Below are 18,324 nucleotides of genomic sequence, written 5' to 3' on the forward strand. Positions count from 1 at the left end.
TCCTTCCCCTCCTCCCCCTCCTCCCTCCCCCTCCTCCCCCTCCTCCCTCCCCCTCCTCCCCCTCCTCCCTCCCCCTCCTCCTCCTCCTCCTCCCCTCCTAAATTATGAAAGTAGAATGACAGGCAGCACAGAACTTGGAAAAGAGAAGAGAGGAAACAAGACTTTGGTTTTGGGTGTGCGACAGAACAACCAAGGTAGATGTTTAGAAATGAAACCGGAAAAAAAAAAAAAACAAAACACCTCTGGAAATGAAAGTCACCTTTTTGCCCAGAAAGGCGAGCAACAGAAAGTTGCCGAAATGAAACAGATTACATGTACCAGTTACAGATTTAGAGTCGGAACTGCGTGGACACATCTGACAGAAACAGGCCGCGGTCTGGCCCTCTCGAGGTCCGTGGTGTAGTTCGGTCTGTGTGCCAGGGCCTCACGTGTGAAGCTGGTTCTAGGCAGCTGCCTCTCGAGTCCAGCTTGCGTGTCCCCCGCCGAGGCCAGCCGCCTGTCATGGCCCCCTCTTCCAGCCTGGGCCGGTTCTTCCATCAAGCGTTTGACATAAACGCATGGAGAAGCAAAATCATGGATCAGACGTAATTGATCGTAACTGTGGGCCCATTAGCCAGCCTGGGAGTACCTTGCCCAGCCTCTGCCTCGTGCTGTAAAGGATTTCTGTGTGGACTTGCCTGCCTGTGCGTCTCCTGACACCGTCAGTTCATCCTGCTTGTCATTCTGACGGGGCCCCTGCTGGCTGCATTCTTCTGCTCCATGTCCTTGTTACTCATGGCCTCCTTCTGGGATTCATCCGTGCAGGGGGGGTCTGGCTTCTTGCAGAAACAGAGCTGCTATGAACATCCTCGGTCAGGGTCCTGGTGCCCTGGAGTGGAACCTCCGGCTGGGACTGGCCACAGAATTTGCAGGATCTGATACAGAACAAAACATGGGGCCCTGGGATAAATCATTAGGAGTTTAAACACGGCAGTTGCAGAGCCCCGTATTGGGGCCAGGCTGGGCGACCACTTGTGTGCAGGACGCATCTTCACCCCCACCAAGGGCTATGCAAAGGGCCTGTGCCATGCTGCGGCCCCTGGCACACAGGGCGTGTCCACGTCCCCCATCCTCACCTGCACTTGGTTCCATCAGACTCTAATTCCATTAATGTAACAAGTATAAACCCCTGGTGTAGGCGATGGCCACCCACCCCAGTCTTCTTGCCTGGGAAATCCCATGGACAGGGGAACCTGGCGGACTACAGTCCATGGGGTCACAGAGAGTCGGACACGGCTGAGCACAGCACAGCATAACGTGTATAACAGCATCTCTTTGTGGTTTTGTTGCATTTCCTTGGTTGCGTGTGTGCTAAGTCACTGCAGTCGTGTCCGACTCTTAGCAACCCCCATGGACTACGTATAGCCCAGCAGGTTCCTCCGTCCGTGGGATCCTCCAGGCAAGAGTGCTGAGTGGGTTGCCGTGCCCTCCTCCAAGGGACCTTCCCAACCCAGGGACGGAACTCGAATCTCTTAGGTCTCCTGCATTCGGCACGTGTACTTTTCGTTTGCATTTCCTTGGTTACCAGAGAGAATGCGCAGATGGTGTATACGGACCACCGAGTGACTCCTTCTGAAGGAAAAAGAGTTGGACTCCTGACCCTGGCCCTAAATGACCGTGTGGGCGGTCACTCCCTCCTATTCGGAAGTTCTGCCAATGATCATAACCCCTTCTGCTCAGGGGTCAGGCTACATGGCAAGGCTAAAAAAAAAAAAAAAATTGAAAGAAATCGTTTGGAAGCTTCAGCACCAGTCTCCAATGAATATTCAGGACTGATTTCCTTTAGGATGGACTGGTTTGATCTCCTTGCAGTCCGAGGGACCCTCAAGAGTCTTCTCCAGCGCCACAGTCCGAAATTGACCAGTCGCTCACTCGTGGCCCACTCTTTTCGACCCCATGGACTGCATCATGGCAGGCCCCCCTGTCCATCACCAATTCCCAGAGCTTACTCAAACTCAGGTTCATTGAGGCGCTGATGTCTTCCAACCATCTCATCCTCTGTCGTCCCCTTCTCCTCCTGCCTTCAATCTTTCCCAGCATCAGGCTCTTTTCCAATGAGTCAGTTCTTCGCATCAGTTGGTCAAAGTATTGGAGTTTCAGCTTCAGCACCAGTCCTTCCAGTGAACACTCAGGACTGATCTCCTTTAGAATGGACTTGTTGGATCTCCTTGCAGTCCAAGGGACTCCAAGAGTCTTCTCCAACACCACAGATCCAAAGCATCAATTCTTCGGCGCTCAGCTTTCTTTATAGTCCAACTCACATCCATACGTGACCACTGGAAAAACCATATAGCTTTGGCTAGATGGACCTTTGTTGGCAAAGCAATGTCTCTGCTTTTTAAGATGCTGCCTAGGTTGGTCATAGCTCCAGAATCACTGCAGATGGTGACTGCAGCCATGAAATTAAAAGACCCTTGCTCCTTGGAAGAAAAGCCATGACCAAAATTGATATTGGGAGTCAAAATAAATGTAGTATTTCAAACAGTTTAGAGAAACATGAATAAAGTTAGAGGAGTCCCAGTATCTGATTTTAAGACTTCCTTTATAGCTGCAGTAATTAAGACAGTCCGGAGAAGGCAATGGCACCCCACTCCAGCACTCTTGCCTGGAAAGTCCCATGGATGGAGGAGCCTGGTGGGCTGCAGTCCATGGGGTCGCTGAAAGTCAGACACGACTGAGCGACTTCACTTTCACTTTTCACTTTCATGCATTGGAGAAGGAAATGGCAACCCACTCCAGTCTGGGGGACTCCCCCAGTGGTCTAGGGGTTGACATTCCGAGCTTCCAGTGCAGGGGGAGCAAGTCTGATCCCCTGATTGGCACGGCCAAAGCACAAATTTTGAATTAATACCCTGATACTGCCACAAGCGTAAACACATAGATGGATGGGACTAGGGAGACTCCAGAAATCAGCTGTCAGAAATGTAGCCAATTGAGTTTTTGGTGGTAAAGTATATATAACATAAATCTTGCCCTTCAGGACTTCCCTCGCTGTTCAGGGGTTGAGACTCTGGGCTTCTTCTGCGGGGGCTACCAGTGAGGGCCCTGATCTGGGAACTGGGATCCCACATGCCTCATGGCCCAAAAGTCATCAATCAAACACACAAAAGACCTTTTTGTGGCAAGGTATCTTTTATATCTCACGTAGCTGTAGGCCTCAGCGTACACTTCTATGCCTCATCATGGTGCTGCTTCCCTTATCTTTATCCTTGTTTTGTATCACAGGCTGTCACATACTTTACTCTAGCTGGGTTTATGTATTTCTCCGTGATATATTTTACTGTAGCTGTGTTTCTGTTAGTTGTATTTCCAAAGATTATTTGTCTCCTGTTTTGCGCTGCTGTGTAATATGGTGAATTTGGTTTCGCAATGACTTTTTATTCTGTGTGTATTTTTTGGCACGTCTTTTCTTTTATTGGGGGATAATCGCTTTACAATATTGCGTTGGTTTCTGCTATACCTCAACGTGAATCAGCCGCAGGTAGACATATGTCCCTCCCACATGAGCCGCCCCCCTCTCCCTCGCCACCCCACCCATCCAGGGCGTCACAGAGCCCTGGGCTGTGCTTCCGTGTCACACGGCAGATCCCCACTTGCTGCCTGGTTTGCACGTGGCAACGACTGTGTTTCCAGGCTCCCGCCTCTGTTCGTCCCCCGCTTCTCCCTCTGTGTCCGCAGTCTGTTCCGGGTCACCATTGCTGCCCTGCAAACAGGTTTAGTGGTCTTTCTAGATTCCAAATGCATGCGTTAATATACAATATCTGTCTTCTCTTTTGGCAAGTCTTTGCTAACGACGGTAAATACTCAGAGTTTGTCCTCTGAGCTGAGATTTTCATATTTTTATACAGGGATTTTAGCTATTTAGGTGTTTCTTATTTATTTACATTTCCCTTATTTGTTAGACCTACCTTAACTTTCCGTCATCTAATTTTCTAGTATTTTGACTTTTTTTTTAATGATTCCTTGCCATTTCTTTTCTGATTACAATGTGAGGAAAGTGTCTAGTACACTTCTGGTTACAGGTCTCGATTTTTGTTGTATGAATTACCTTCTTCCCTTTATCTCTTGTAACGTGACACGAAGAGCTGTCTCATTGAAAAAGACCCTGATGCTGGGGAAGATTGAAGGCAAAAGGAGAAGGGGGTGGCAGAAGATGAGATGGTTAGATAGCATCGCTGACTCCATAAACACAAACTTGAGCAAACTCTGGGAGATAGTAGAGGACAGAGGAGTCAGGGCTCAGTGACTGAACAACAAAAACAGCAAAAGAATTTATGAGGTAGGCATACAACTTTTTACACTGGAAAAAAATGAAATTATACAGTTTTTTACAGTAACTCTTTTCTTCATTTTCTGTAAAACAAAGGCTTAGTACCTTGCTTTTCCTACCCTCTTTCTTCCTCTCTGGTTTTCATTGCATTAATCTGAGGTTAGAACCCCGGTTTAAAAAAAAAATCCTCTTTCTCAATTTTTCCCTTTTGCAGTTTGTTTGTTACCATAGCAACAACAATTGCTTCAACTCATCAGCCTCAGTCTCTACTGAGCGGTGTTTTTATTCAGTTATCTCTCCATCTTTAGCTGGTTTCAAGGCTCACTGCCAGTTCTTTTCCCTCATTTCGTCATTCATGAGTTTCTGATTCATGTCCCAGTGATTTATTGTATGAGTCTGAGCCATTTTTGCAGAAAAGGGAGTCAGCCGGGTTGTGTATTAGTCACAAACTCTTGTGGTTTCAAGTGACAAAACCATACCTCAAACTGACTTCAGTTAAAAGAGACATATTGTCTCACGCACTTGTGAAGTCCAGCCTCGGCCGAATCGCCAGGCTGTGTCGTCAGGAAGTTGTCTCCGTCCTTGGGCCCTGCTTCCCCGTCTCAGCTTTACCCTAGAGGGCAGTTTTCACGCTGTGGCGTGTTTGGCCCCACTCCCACAGCTCCTGCTCTGCCAACCTCGGCAGGAGGGAAGCACCCCTTTCTCAGCTGTTTCTGCAGAAGTCCGGGCTGAGGGGCATTGGCCTGGATTGGGTCTCCTGCTCATCTTTTAAACCAACATCTGTGACTCTGATTGGGGAGCCCTGGGTCACAGGCTTATTCCTGACTTGGGGCGGGGGGGCAAATGCTCTAAGTGTAAGAAAACTGGATTGTTGCTACCAGAAGGAGAAGGGGTCAATGTTGGGCAGGCAGAAAACAACAGATGTCCACGTGTCTTCTAAGATTCCACAGATCTGCACACTGTCACCACTCTAGAGGGACACTCAGGAAGACATCAAGGTGGCCAGCTAGCCGTCTAAGCAGGGTCTTAGGTCTCGGGTTTCCTTGGTGGCTCAGCTGGTAAAGAATCCGCCTGCAATGTGGGAGACCTGGGTTTGATCCCTGGGTGGGGAAGATCTCCGGAGGAAGGGAACAGCTATCCACTCAAGTATGCTGGCCTGGAGAAGTCCATGGACTGTATGTATAGTCCATGGGGTCACAGAGTCGGACGCGACTGAGCAACTTTCACTTGGGCTTGGATAGCGGCTTCCGTGGTCTCCTGGCACCACAGAGCCACGTTCAGGGTCTCAGCTCCGGGCTTCTGGAAATTTGTTGTTGTCAGTCTAGCTAGATGATTCTTCCCGCCGGGCCTGGCTCATGCCAGCCTGACTCAGCAGAAGCTGATGTGTATCTAAACCCCATCTTGGAGGGAACAGCAACTGCCAAAGGACCTGAGCAGGGCTGTCTCCTGGTCAGTGCACTTTCCCTGTCGAAGACCACAAGGGAAGCCAGACTCTCATCACAGGGTTGCTTAGCGACCAGAGCAGCAGGCAAGAGAAGTTCTCCGAGAGTCAGTGACTTTGAAACGCCCACAGATGCTAGAAGAGTGAAGAGACGACATGTTACCCGCAGAGAGAGAGGTACGTGGCAAGGTTGCAGGGCCGAAAAGAGCTGAGAGCTGTCTGGCCTGTCTGGAGCATGGGGAGCGGGCAAAAGCAGGGCGGAGGGCAGGTGCTGTGATATATCACTTGTGTCTCAACTACAAAGAAAACAGTGCTTTCCAGAAGTTTCAGATGCGTATGAAACCACCAGGGACCTTGTGAAAATGCAGATCCCGAGTCAGCAGGTCTGGGGTGGGGCCCAGGATGTTGTGTTCCCAATAGACCCCCACCTGATGCTGCTGCTGCTGGTCTGGAGGCCACACTTTGAGTAGCAGTGACTTCCAAAATACTGAAAAAATAGAACGTATAGGGGTTTGCGATGGGTCAGATGCTGGGAGGGGTTGGGAGTATGGTAAAATGAATTGTCAGGATCATCCCCAGACCTCAGCTGGAGGATCTGGGTGGTGATAGGATCCAGAAGCCTGAGATGAGGAACAGGTCTGGGTGGGGTCGATAGTAATCGTAACGTTTACTGAGTATGTACTAGGAGCCAGGAGCTTTACATCTGCTGTCTTATTCTGTACAATAGGGAGGTAAGTGCTGTTGTGATCTGTTTTAAGGGTGGGGAAACTGAGGCCAAAGTCGTACAGGTAGTAAGCAGAAAAGCCAAGGTTCAAGCTCTATCTTGCCATCTGAGTGCAGGGCTCCTGCAGGTAACCGTCGGCAGTTTGGAAAACGTGGAGCGGAAGCACCCATAGGGTGTCACATGGATAACCCACCCTCTCAGACTGCTGCCAACTTGTTCCCATTTTCCTTTGGCATTTTATTATTACAGAGGAGGCATCGGCAGAAAACCAGCTTTCAGCTTTTTATTTTTCGGCTGAGCTTTGAAACATACAGGATCTTAGTTTCCCAGCCAGGGATCAAACCTGTGTCCCCTGCATTAGACGGTGGACTCTTAACCACTGGACCGCTAGGAAGGCCCAGCTTTCAGTTTTTCAAATAGTCCTTTTTTTTTTTTAATGATCAAATACTGTGTTTTTCTATCCCTGAAATTTCAGGACTTTTCCAGATTATTATTTTTTTAATTAATTAATTAATTTGTGGTTGTGCTGGGTCTTCCTGCTGTGTGGGTTTTTCTCTAGGTGCTGAGAGTGGGAGTTACTCTTCCTTGCCACGTGCAGGCTTCTCATTGCAGCGGCTTCTCTTGTTGCGGAGCAGGCTCCATGGGCTTCAGCGGTTGCTGCATATAGGCTCAGTTGCTCCACAGCGTGTGGGATCTTCCCGGACCTGGGACAGAAGGAGTGTCTTCTGCACTGGGCATTGTTTTTTTTTTTTTACTGAGCCACCAGGGAAGCCCCTCCAGATTATTTCTTGAAGTTGGTTTCTGCTTATTTTTCTGGACTCAGAGAACTCACTCAATTCCCCCCCTCCACCCCAGATCTTTTTAAACCGAAGGCAAAATTTCTTTTGGTATAATTTATCACGTCTAATGGATTTGCTGTCTTCTTCGGGGTGCCTATTCCTCGACTCTCCGTGGCGTTCTCCTGTGCGTTTTCTTCTCCAGGAGCTTCATCACTTACTTGTCCTCAGAGTTGTCTTCTGTGTTGCTGATCGGCCCTTCTGTGTCATTCCATCTGCTTTTTACTGCTCTGACCACCGCTTTTTGCTATCGTGATTTTAATTTCAGGATACTCTCCATTTATCTCGGCCTGTTCCTTAAAACCAATGTCCTCTTTTTAATGGAGAATAAGAATCAGGTGCTTTCTGAAACTGGGTTCTGCCTCATGGGCTAAATATATTTATTGCAAAGGAGTGATTTTTGGCCCCAGCACTCTCTTTTCTCACGTGCCACACATTTTTCCCTAGAGGGTTCATTTATTTTTTTTTTTTGCTTGGAGATTGTCTAATTGATCTTTGTTGATGCCTGGAAGTCCAGGCTTTCAAGACCACAGTGCTGGACAGTCAGGATGCAGGGTCTCCCACTCTGACTCCCCTCCAAAGAGGGTGCGGGTGGAGGTCCAGAGGCAGTGGGGAGACGGGTTTTCTCTCTTCGTCTTAGCTATTCTCAGCATTCACTTGCTTCAAGAGCCGACTCTTATTTTTCAACCTGTGGTGTCTGTGACTATTTCTGAGCCTCAGTGTGTTTGTCTCCTTCTCTCTAGATCTTGCTGCTCTGGTTTTCAGTGATTCTATCTTTGCATTTTTATTTCAGCATGTCCTACGTCTGAGGTTCTTTCCATGTCTACCGATCTCAAGTCTCTGAATCTTAATGTCATTCTCAGTGTTTCAACGCCCTATTCCCAACCTCTTTCAGTTCAGTTACTCAGTCGTGTCCGACTCTTTGCGACCCCATGAATTGTAGCACGCCAGGCCTCCCTGTCCATCACCAACTCCCGGCATCTACTCAAACTCATGTCCATTGAGTCCGTGAGGCCATGCAACCATCTCATCCTCCGTCATCCCCTTCTCCTCCTGCCCTCAATCGTTCCCAGCATCAGGGACTTTTCAATTGAGTCAGTTCTTCGAATCATGTGGCCAAAGTACTGGAGTTTCAGCTTCAGCATCAGTCCTTCCAATGAACACTGGTTGGATCTCCCTGCAGTCCAAGGGACTCTCAAGAGTCTTCTCCAACAGCACAGTTCAAAAACATCAATTCTTCTGCGCTCAGCTTTCTTTTTAGTCCAACTTTCATATCCATACAAGACTACTGGAAAAACTGTAGCTTTGACTAGACGGACCTTTGTTGACAAAGTGATGTCTCTGCTTTTTAATATGCTGTCTAGGTTGCGAGCGACTTCACTTTCACTTTTCACTCTTATGCATTGGAGAAGGAAATGGCAACCCACTCCAGTGTTCTTGCCTGGAGAATCCCAGGGACGGGGGAGCCTGGTGGGCTGCCGTCTATGGGGTCGCACAGAGTTGGACACGACTGAAGCGACTTAGCAGCAGCAGCAGCAGGTTGCCGGAACCTCTTACTCTGCTTCATATTTTTTCATAACACCATCACCACTGGCGTCTGCCGCCCAGTCTTCCTTGCGACTCATCGCTTCTTCTGTCCATCGACGCTGTGCATCCACGTCTCTCTCCGCTGGAAGGTAACTCCGGGGAGCCTGGACCGGCAGCATCACGGTAAGGAACACCCGTTGAATGAGCCTCTGTCCGACCAGCGGGCCCTGCCCGTCCCGGACTCTCCCCTCGGCCTCCACCTCTGGGTTTTCACCGTCTCAGGATGCAAATGTCTTTCTCGGTCTCGGTCCCTCTTCCGGTTTCTATCCGGGCGTCGAGGCCTCAAGTTCGTGTGGACCGCGCACGCGCAAAGGCCAGGTCCGGGCGCACGGCTGGATATGGCAGGGTCCGCCTTCTCGGGTCGGCGCGGCCTTCGGGTCTGACGCCCGGGTCCCCGGTGCCTGGCTGGTGGGGGGGCGCCCCGCCCCCAACTCCTCGAGCGCCTGTGGCCGCGCCCCGCCGCGCCGGCCGCCATGCCCCGCCCCAGCGCGCCTCTTCCGCCGGTCGCATGCCCCGCCCCCTGCGCGCGGAGAGCCAATCCACGCGCACGCCGCCCGGGCCCGCCTCGACGCCCTCCTCGGCGCGCGCCCCTCCCTCCGCCCGCCCGCCCGCCGGCCCGCCCGTCAGTCAGGCAGGCAGTCGGTCCGAGCGGCGGGTACGTTCCCGGCTCTCCCGAGCGGCGGCCTCCCCGCTCCTTTCCGGCCAGCGGAGGCAGCTGCGGCGGCCCGGTCCCCCGGGAGGCGCGGCGTGGGCCGAGCGGCGGCCGCGGAGCGTCGAGCGCAGCGCGGCGGCGGCGGCGGCCCGGCAGCCAACATGGCGGCGGCGGCGGCGGCGGGCGCGGGCCCGGAGATGGTCCGCGGGCAGGTGTTCGACGTGGGGCCGCGCTACACCAATCTCTCGTACATCGGCGAGGGCGCCTACGGCATGGTGTGGTGAGTGTCCGCGACCCGCAGCCCGCAGCGCCCGCCCGGGCCTGGCGGGGGAGCCGCCGCGGCCTCGCCCGCGCCGCGGCCGGACGCCGGCCCCGGCCCCCCGGGCTGCGCTGCCGTCTGCGCGCCGAGCGGGCCTCGGGCGCGGGGCGGAGGCCTCGGGCCTGGGCGTCGCTGGGCGCGGGCGGGGGGCTGGGGCCGGGCCCCCGAGGCCCCCCCTCCGCCGGGTGCGCGCAGCGCGGCCGCGAATTCCTTCGGACGCTCGCCGCGGCGGGTGCGCACAGCCCCGACCTTGGCCCGTGGTCTTTTCCTCCCGTCGCCTGCGGCCTTCGTGAGGTGCCCTCCGCGACGCCGGGGGCTCTCCTGCGCAGGCTTGCGAGCGGGCGTTCGTGGTGGGTTCTTGGCAGGCTCGAAACGGGTTTTAGTGCCGCGCTGCGCGCGCCTCAGGAGGATGAGCCCGCGTCGCTCTCCTGGTTCAGCAGAGTAGTCATCCGGAGCTGGGCCCAGTCTGACTTGCTTTTTCTTCGCGGGGCGTGAGCTCTCCTACCAGCCTTAAAGGCTGCAGACGTTTGAACCCCAATTCCTGGGCATTTTAGTGGTCTTCGTGTGTATGTGTGCAGCCCTGTTCTGATGGCGTCCTCCAGAGTCACATGCAGGCTCTTGTCCTCATCCAGTGTTTCCTCAGAAACGTTCGTGAAATGGGGGTCTGGCTTTTCTTTAGAACCAACCAGCTGCCGTGTTTTGTGCTGGTGAAGACTTGTGTGAGTGTAGATACCCTCACGCCTAAATCTTCTTGGGAGCGTGTCTTTTTTGTTGAACGAAGGAAGCTGGTATTTGTTGAGCGCTTTGTGGTAGGTGCTGTGCCAGGTCCACTATCTCATTTTATTTGAACAGCCGTCTGGAGGGAGGGAAAGGCGATGATACCCTTCAAATGAGAAAGCATTTCCCGGTGAAGCCAACTCTGAAGTCGTGCAACCAGAGTCAGACTTGAGATTCTAGACTGAGATCCTATTTCAATTGCTGCAGTTCTTTTTATTACACCCTGCTTACCTTGTGTGTGTGTGAGTTGCGTAGTCGTGTCCAACTCCCTGTGAGCCCATGGGCTGTAGCCCGCCAGGCTCCTCTGTCCATGGGATTCTCCAGGCAAGAACAGTAGAGTGGGTTGCCATTCCGTTCTCCAGGGGATCTGCCCGGCCCAGGGATCGAACCTGGGTCTCCTGCATTGCAGGTGGATTCTTTACCGTCTGAGCCCTTGCTTTCCTTAATGTAATGTCTAATTTTAGGATTTTAGCTTGTTCTACTGTTATAAACATTTCTATTTCAAAAATGTATTCAAATTTGAATGATCATAGTTTTATAAATACCATAGAGGGCAATTTTTGCTAAGTATTAGTTAACATTTTTTCAAAAAAGATTTTCAATTAAAGTCTTCCAATTAATCTTGAGTATGTTCATTCTTTTTGGAAGCAAAATGCTTCACTATGTCCAACTGAAATTAACACAAACTCACAAGGCTTAGGAGTGAAGAGAAAATTTGAATTAGGTCAGGCTTAAAAGAAAAAAGGTCCTAGAACGTAGCAGAAGATACTGCCCGCAGCATTGTTTCTGTGGTACATCTCATTGCTGTTTCACTTGTTGGGAAGTATGCCGCTGAACATGTCCCTCTGTGAGAGGTTCAGACACCTTCCAGCCCTTTAAAATAACGACTAAAAATAGTTTTATGACGTTTCAGTTGAAAGTTTTTTTTTAATCTGATAAGAATTTTTACTAATCTGAAGCCGATTTAGGTCTGGTGGCTTTCTATCGCTGCTGTAGACTTACTTGACCTTCTGTTTCTTATCAGGTGAAGCATTAAGTCTTCTTACTGTGATGTTCCTTTCTTAAGATCAGAGTACAGATACTACTGGAATTAGAATCCTGGGTCTAGATTATACCTTTTTATTTTGAGGTTGATATTTACTTAATAATTTAATCTACATTGTACATTATTAGTCTTTAATGTTGGTTAACAATGCTGGGTTTAAGGAGGGTTTCTTGATTGAAATGTTAGTATTTGAATAGTAATATTAAAAAAAAAAAAAACAGCTTCCAGAAAGATTTAAGATTTTCAGGGAAAAGTTTTTTTTTTCCCTTTCATTTCCTGAATCAGTTCCTTAGGAATTTGCCTTTTCTGTGCAGAGTCCTTCTTCTAATCCTCATGTAGAAGATACAAAGATGAAGAGTGGAGTTTGAATTGGGCCTTTAAGAGTGAGTATACCTGTGGCGGATTCATTTCGATATTTGGCAAAACTAATACAATATTGTAAAGTTTAAAAATAAAATAAAATTAAAAAAAAAATAAAAAAAAATAACCCCCCCCCCCCAAAAAAAAAAGAGTGAGTGTGATTTTGATAGAAAGATAATAGCTGAGTGCTCGCCTCGGCAGCACATATACTAAAATTGGAATGATACAGAGATTAGCATGGCCCCTGCTCAAGGATGACACGCAAATTCGTGAAGTGTTCCGTACTTAAAAAAAAAAGAAAGAAAGATAATAGCTGACACTGACAGTCTAAGCTATGGAATCTAATCCTGGCAAAGTGTTTAGGTGGCAGACTAGAAGACGCTAAAGGCAGACCTGAGTTTGGTTGTGTATTTGCAGATTGAAGATGCATCAGTGTTTTTAAAAAGAGGCAGGCGCATGGTCAGTTTTGGAGCTTGGAGGGGGATAGGTCAACCCTGGTGGAAATTACGGGGGAAAAAATGGGTGGGGAATCAACGAGGCTGTCGTAACCCTCTAGAGGTAAAGTAATATAGCAGGCGAGGACTACAGCAGATGGAGATGAGAGCCTTTACAAAGACAGAGTCAGCAATGGAACTCTTGTCAGAAGAGTGGTGGACTTCTGATCACGGCAGGTGTGGGATGAAGCAAAGGATTACGACGTCTTGAAGGGCAAGAGGCCGAGAGAGGTGGGGCTGGATTTGAGAGCGGTTTCTGAGAGCAGACTTGGTGATGCAGCATTTAGTTGTTAATGTCAAGTCTTCTAGGTGGGAGCCTGGGAGGATGGCGGTGCCCTTACGAGAGAAGGAATGCCATCAGCAGAGGTTTGTTAAGGAGAAACAGTGATTTCTGGTTTGAAATTGTTAAGTTTGTGATGCAGCAGGCCATATAAGCTGTATCCAGAAGGCATCTTGAAAATAAGAGGGAAGGAGAATATGGGGGTGAAGATTTGGGTCAGTGACAGTCTCCAGTGGATGACAGATTCTCGTTGGTGGTCATGGGTGAGGTGGCATGCATGTGTTCTGTATTTTTATCTTTTTAGTAAACAACGCAGAACATTCATTAGATTTTCAAAAGCTCCGTTATCCCAGAAAGGTTAAGAAGCAGTGAGATAGAAATACCAAGAAGGTAACAAAAGAGTCCTTTTAAGAGATGAGCAGAAGAGGGAGTTGAGGAGTGGTGAGAGGTATAAGAATCAGGAAAAAAGGAAAAACATGGTGTGAAAGAGGAGCATTGAAGCTCTTTGCTTAATTGTCTAAGTAAGATAAGTGTTTCGGGTAAGTTCAATTTGAAACACTTGCTGAATGTGACCGAGAGATCATGGAATCATCTCCATAGAGATACGAATCGAAGCCTCGAGAGTGGACAAGATGAGAAAAAAAATGAGAGCTGAGCTTAAGGAATGCCTGACTTTAGGTGTCTTTAGAGGGCGAGTTTCAGAAAAGGACAGAGGAAGCGTGGTCAGAGACCAGAGGACCGTATGTGCACTGTCAGAGGAGCCTGCGGAGGCCGGGGTCCCTGGGGACTGCTTTGAACATGGTAGAGAATGCCGTGCAGCTGGAAGAGACGCTGTTGGATTTGTTGACTTTCAGCTCCCCTGATAGATGGGCTCACTCCTCCTCCCCGCCATCCTGTGTGTGGTTGAGTTTGCTCTTCACTATGTCTTCTCATAAGACTTTCAGAATCAAGTGATTCCAGGCCAAGAAACAAAAGCAGAGTTGTCCCATTCCCCAACGAATTCGAGTGAAAACTGATGATAAAATCAGGTACAACTCCCAAGAGAAGACACTGGAGAACCACCAAGCTGGGTCTGTAAGGAGCCTCGCACATGAGGTGGCACGCCTGTTTATGCTGTGTCAAGGTCGCTTCATCACCATGTCATTCTGAACAGCACTGCTGTCTGAACAGCTGGACCTGTTTCACTGGAAACTGATTTTCTTTGTGTCTTTCTGTGCTAGTGCTTTGGCTTAGTCATAAAAATGTGAGACCTTGACAAACAAAAAACCCCCAGGTGGTTCCATCAAAGTCTCATTGTGCTAACGCTCCTGATGGTGTAGACCCTGTCCTGTGGTTTTTGTGATGAAGGCAGACTAGTAGATCTCCGGTTTAGTTGACACTGTGTTGCATTTTGCTTTTTTTTTTCTTTTTTTTGCATACACTGATAAGTCCTCACAACCACAGTGGTGGAAATCGAGGCAGAGGTTAGTGAGTGCGATCATGGACACCCAGCTTGCAAGTGATAGGGCATCCCTGTCTGTCTGTTCCTAAGTGATACTCGACCAGAGATCTGAGTTGACAGTAACAGGAAATATCTGTTGTCTGCTCTTTGCTTGTGTCATGTTTTAGCCTTTTAAAAAACTTTTCTTGCAAGGTCATTCACTAGGAAACTTCTGAGCACTGTTATATGCCAAGATTCACATGATCCCAGCCCTGGAGTAGCTCTTAGTTCAGATAGTGGGTGGAGCTGGGCATAATACGGAGAATGTACCAGCGCTGTGCAGAAGGCGTGCGTGCAGCGCTCTGGGGAGGAAAGAAGGCCCGAGTGATGAGGGGCTTGGTATGGCTTCACGAGCTCGACTGGGTGTTGATGGCTGGCTGGGAGTTTGCTTTGAGGAGTGCATTCTAAGTCGAGGTAGCTGCACATGCAAAGACAGGGAGGTGTGAAATCAGCACATCAGCTCAGGAAAGCCTGGAGTTGTCTAGGAAGGCGGCATGGCGGTCGGGCGCCATCGGGAGAAAGCTTGGAGTTGAGACAGACTCTGAAGGATGTTGTTTCCTGAGCTCAGACTTGATTCTGCAGGTGAAAGTCATTAGAGGATGCCCTTTCCTGCCAGTCCCTCATCACATTTCGTGCTCCCTTATCTCTCGTGCTTTCTCTGCCCGCTGTGCTTTTCCTCTCATCTTTCTGCTTACGTCAGGGTATTCAGAGCCTGTGGTTTTTACCGCTTCTCCAACAGCATTTTAAATTGCACATGGGTTTTGTTTTGATTTGGCTGTTGGGTGGGTTGGGGGCGTTACTGACCTTCGGTGTGTATGTGGTGCAGGCAGGAGTGCTGAACGGCTGCACCAGAGGACCGTCCTGGTGAGACTCCGGCTGTGTCTCCCCGAGAAGCCCTGGGCCCTGCTCAAGTCCGCCTTCCTCTCAGGCGCATCTCCTCCACACACCTGCACTGGTTACCTCTGCTGGCGCGTTCCCTCCTGCCCTCCCTGGAACTTGCTGGCATTGGTGCCACCTTTTGGAAAGGCAGGGCCAGCAGGAGTATGTATCAGCTGTAGAGACGCGAGACCTGAAGCGCATCTGGATTCAGATTCCTAGCTTTCCTCAACTGGCAATTTAACTTCTCATGAAGATGTCTCTTTTATGCTCTTTGAAGTTCAGAGACGTGAGACCAGCTTAGATGAGCAACAGAAAAGCCGCAGTTTCTGAACGGTTTTCAGTGCACAGACTGCGAACAAAGTTTGGTATTAATAGTGTCCCTGATGATGTGCTGCTGGTGGTTCGCCATAGCTGAGAAGCCATTCCTACGAATTTAATTTGTATGCTCTCAATTCTCAAGTATTTATAAAAAGATTCTCATGTAGAGCATCCAGGCTGCGTTTTCCAAGGAACCATCTGTAATGTATTCCTCCTCTTACACTAACACTCCTGCTAAGTCAGAAACAGCCGACTCCCCAGCAGACACCTAGAGCTGCCTCCCAGGCATCCAGCCTGCTCCACCTCCTTGCCTGCCTGACGCTGAGATGCCCTTTCTCCCCCTTTGCCTCTCTTTTCTCGTTCACTTCTTGGAGGTCCCATCGTCGGAAAGCAAGTAGGATAGACATTCTCTGAGGTGTTTCTCCATGCTCAGCTGCGGGGCCGGCCGTGGGTCCTTTTTCCGTCTTCTTTAGCACTTGCTTCTTTGGCTGTGCAGAGTCTGCGGTGGCACGGTGTGTGAGCTCTTAGCTGTGGCATGGGGATCTAGTTACCCCGTAGTTGTGGCATCTGGGATGAGGATTGAACCTGGGCCCCCTGCGCCGGGAGCAGGAGTCTTACCCACTGAACCGCCAGGGCAGTCCTCCTGCCTTTTTTTTTTTTTTTTTTTTTAAGCAGCTGCACTATTATACATTCCTACCAGCAGCACACAGGGGTTCCAGTTTCTCCACATCCTCGTCAATACTGATTTTCTGGTTTTTGATAGTTGCAATCTAACCTGTGTGAAGTGGAGAGCTTGTTTCCTTGAGTTTTGTGCTCGTGTTTGGTGTGCTTTCCGTCAGCTCTAAATATTTGGGGGCTGAAATGGATGCGACTCAATAAAGAGTGTCTTAAGCAGTTGCTGGGATGAAAATATGAATAAAACTGTTACCTCAGAGGAACCTTAGTGAGTACTGTAGGGAGCTTACAGTTAGAGGTCTGTGTGTATACACAGGTGTGTGTTTTCCCTTTGTGCAAAGACAGTAGTAACAGTACTTCTTAAATGGTCATCTGGTATCACCATTGTTAGTTAATGACATCAAGCACTGAACGCTAAAGAGCATTTTGTTTACTTTTAAATTGAAGCTCAGCTGATCTGCGGTGTTAGTGCCACAGGAACGTTTTGTTTGTGTTCTGTAAGTTTTTAGTGGGATTTTCGAAGTCTTCGCGGTGAATTTTCTAGTTAGACGAGCTCATATGCTGCCAGGTGTGGCCCCCGTGGGGTGACACAGCGAGATGTGGTTTAATGTCTTCCATGTATCTTTTTTTTTTTAAGGGTCAGCATAGAAGCTGGGCTTCCCTGCTGCATCAGTGGTAAAGCATCCACTTGCCAGTGCAGGAGATGGGGGTTCCATCCCTGGTTGGAAAGATCTTCTGGAGAAGGGAATGGCAACCCACTCCAGTATTCTTGCCTGGGAAATCCCATAGACAGAGGAGCCTGGTGGGCTGCAGTCATGGGGTCACAAAGAGTCGCACTCGGCTTAGCAACTAAAGCAACGGCAAGCCTTCGTATGCACTCTGGTCCTCGGGGTCCAGCAGGCAGCTTCGGGAGGCTTCTGCTCCCCTCCGCTCCACAGCGGGGCCGCCAGCCTTGGCCTCTTAGTTGCACTTACCTGGGGTGGCCTTGCAGGTGAGGCTCACGGCCTCCCTGAGGGGAGGAGGTGGGCATTGCCCTCAGGTCCCACTGCCACTTAGAGGAGCAGAGAGTGAGTCGCCAGAGGAAAGCGTGTGCCGAGAGGGTGGGAGCGGCCAGCCCTCCTCTGACGAGTGGGGGTGGGGACACGGGCACTTCCTCCCCCGAGGGGTTTTAGGATTGTCTGCCTGGAAAGAGTTCTTCTCTTGGCTTCTGGAGTTAGTATGAACTGGATTTTTTTTTCTTTTTAATTATTTTTGGTGTGCTGGGTCTTTGTTGCTGCTCAGGCTTTTCTCTCTCCCCGGTGCACTGAGTCCTTACCGCGGCAGCGCCTCTCCTTGCACAGCACGGGCTCTGGGCGCGTGGGCTTCGCTGCTCTGCAGCACGTGGGATCTTCCTGGACCAGGGATTGAACCTGTGTCTCCTGCATTGGCAGGCGGTTCTTTACCACTGAGCCGCCTGGGAAGCTCTGGATTTTTTTTTAGTTGTTTTAATGCATACAGTGAAACTGCCTAATTGTTTTACGGTGGTCAGATTTTTTTTATGAGAGGCCTGTAGTTGAAGATAAGCACTAATTATGGGTTATTATTCCTAATAGCAATAATAAATAGTATTTTATCTCTAAAAACGTCTTATTGAAATCTACATTTAGCCAGGTGCACATGTCTACCTGTTCAGTCCAATGAGTTTTCACTAACTGGGTAATTAGTGCCCAGATCAGAAACTGAAGCGATGGCCCTCCAGAAGCCTGCTGCTTTCTTCCTTTCAGCCCCTACTTAACCCTTCACCCCCATGACTTCTAACATGTTTGCCTGGTTTTATACTTTGGTTGGTTTTACTTAACAGCTGTGAGAATCATATTGTGTGTGTCTGTGGTTTACGGTTGATTGTTAAACGTGTCCCACTGACAGCCCAGGTAAGGACTTGCCCTGTGGCTTGGCTACGCTCTCAGTGCTCCAGTTCTGGAAGGAAGATGTTCTTAGGTGGTCTTCACATTACCTTCAATCCTTTCCTAGACTAAACGACCCCTACAGAGTTTTCTGTTACCTTGTTTTCTTCATTCTGTTGCTGTGGTATTAATCTATTGCTGTGTAATAAATGCCCTACAACTTTGTGACTTAAAACACTGATTGTTATTCAGTCACTAAGTCATG

The 18,324-nt window shown here is 49.6% G+C and overlaps 1 protein-coding gene, 1 non-coding gene and 1 pseudogene across 2 annotated transcripts in view; all 3 read left to right on the top strand.

Moving 5' to 3' along the window:
• The first annotated feature begins 9,506 nt into the window (after positions 1-9,506).
• The window catches only part of MAPK1 (mitogen-activated protein kinase 1), a 56,303-nt gene continuing 47,485 nt past the window's right edge, over positions 9,507-18,324 (top strand). Inside the window, exon 1 of the mRNA XM_061385583.1 lies at positions 9,507-9,829. Within this exon, the coding sequence (XP_061241567.1) occupies positions 9,711-9,829 (119 nt within the window). The 5' untranslated portion in view covers positions 9,507-9,710. The remainder of the gene's footprint in view (positions 9,830-18,324) is intronic.
• LOC133229180 (large ribosomal subunit protein eL39-like) lies at positions 12,080-14,236 on the top strand (annotated as a pseudogene).
• LOC133229319 (U6 spliceosomal RNA) lies at positions 12,236-12,339 on the top strand. The gene has a single exon (XR_009730543.1). It is a non-coding gene; the product is annotated as a U6 spliceosomal RNA (small nuclear RNA).

The sequence above is a fragment of the Bos javanicus genome, chromosome 17, assembly GCF_032452875.1.
Source record: "Bos javanicus breed banteng chromosome 17, ARS-OSU_banteng_1.0, whole genome shotgun sequence".
Lineage (NCBI taxonomy): Eukaryota > Metazoa > Chordata > Mammalia > Artiodactyla > Bovidae > Bos > Bos javanicus.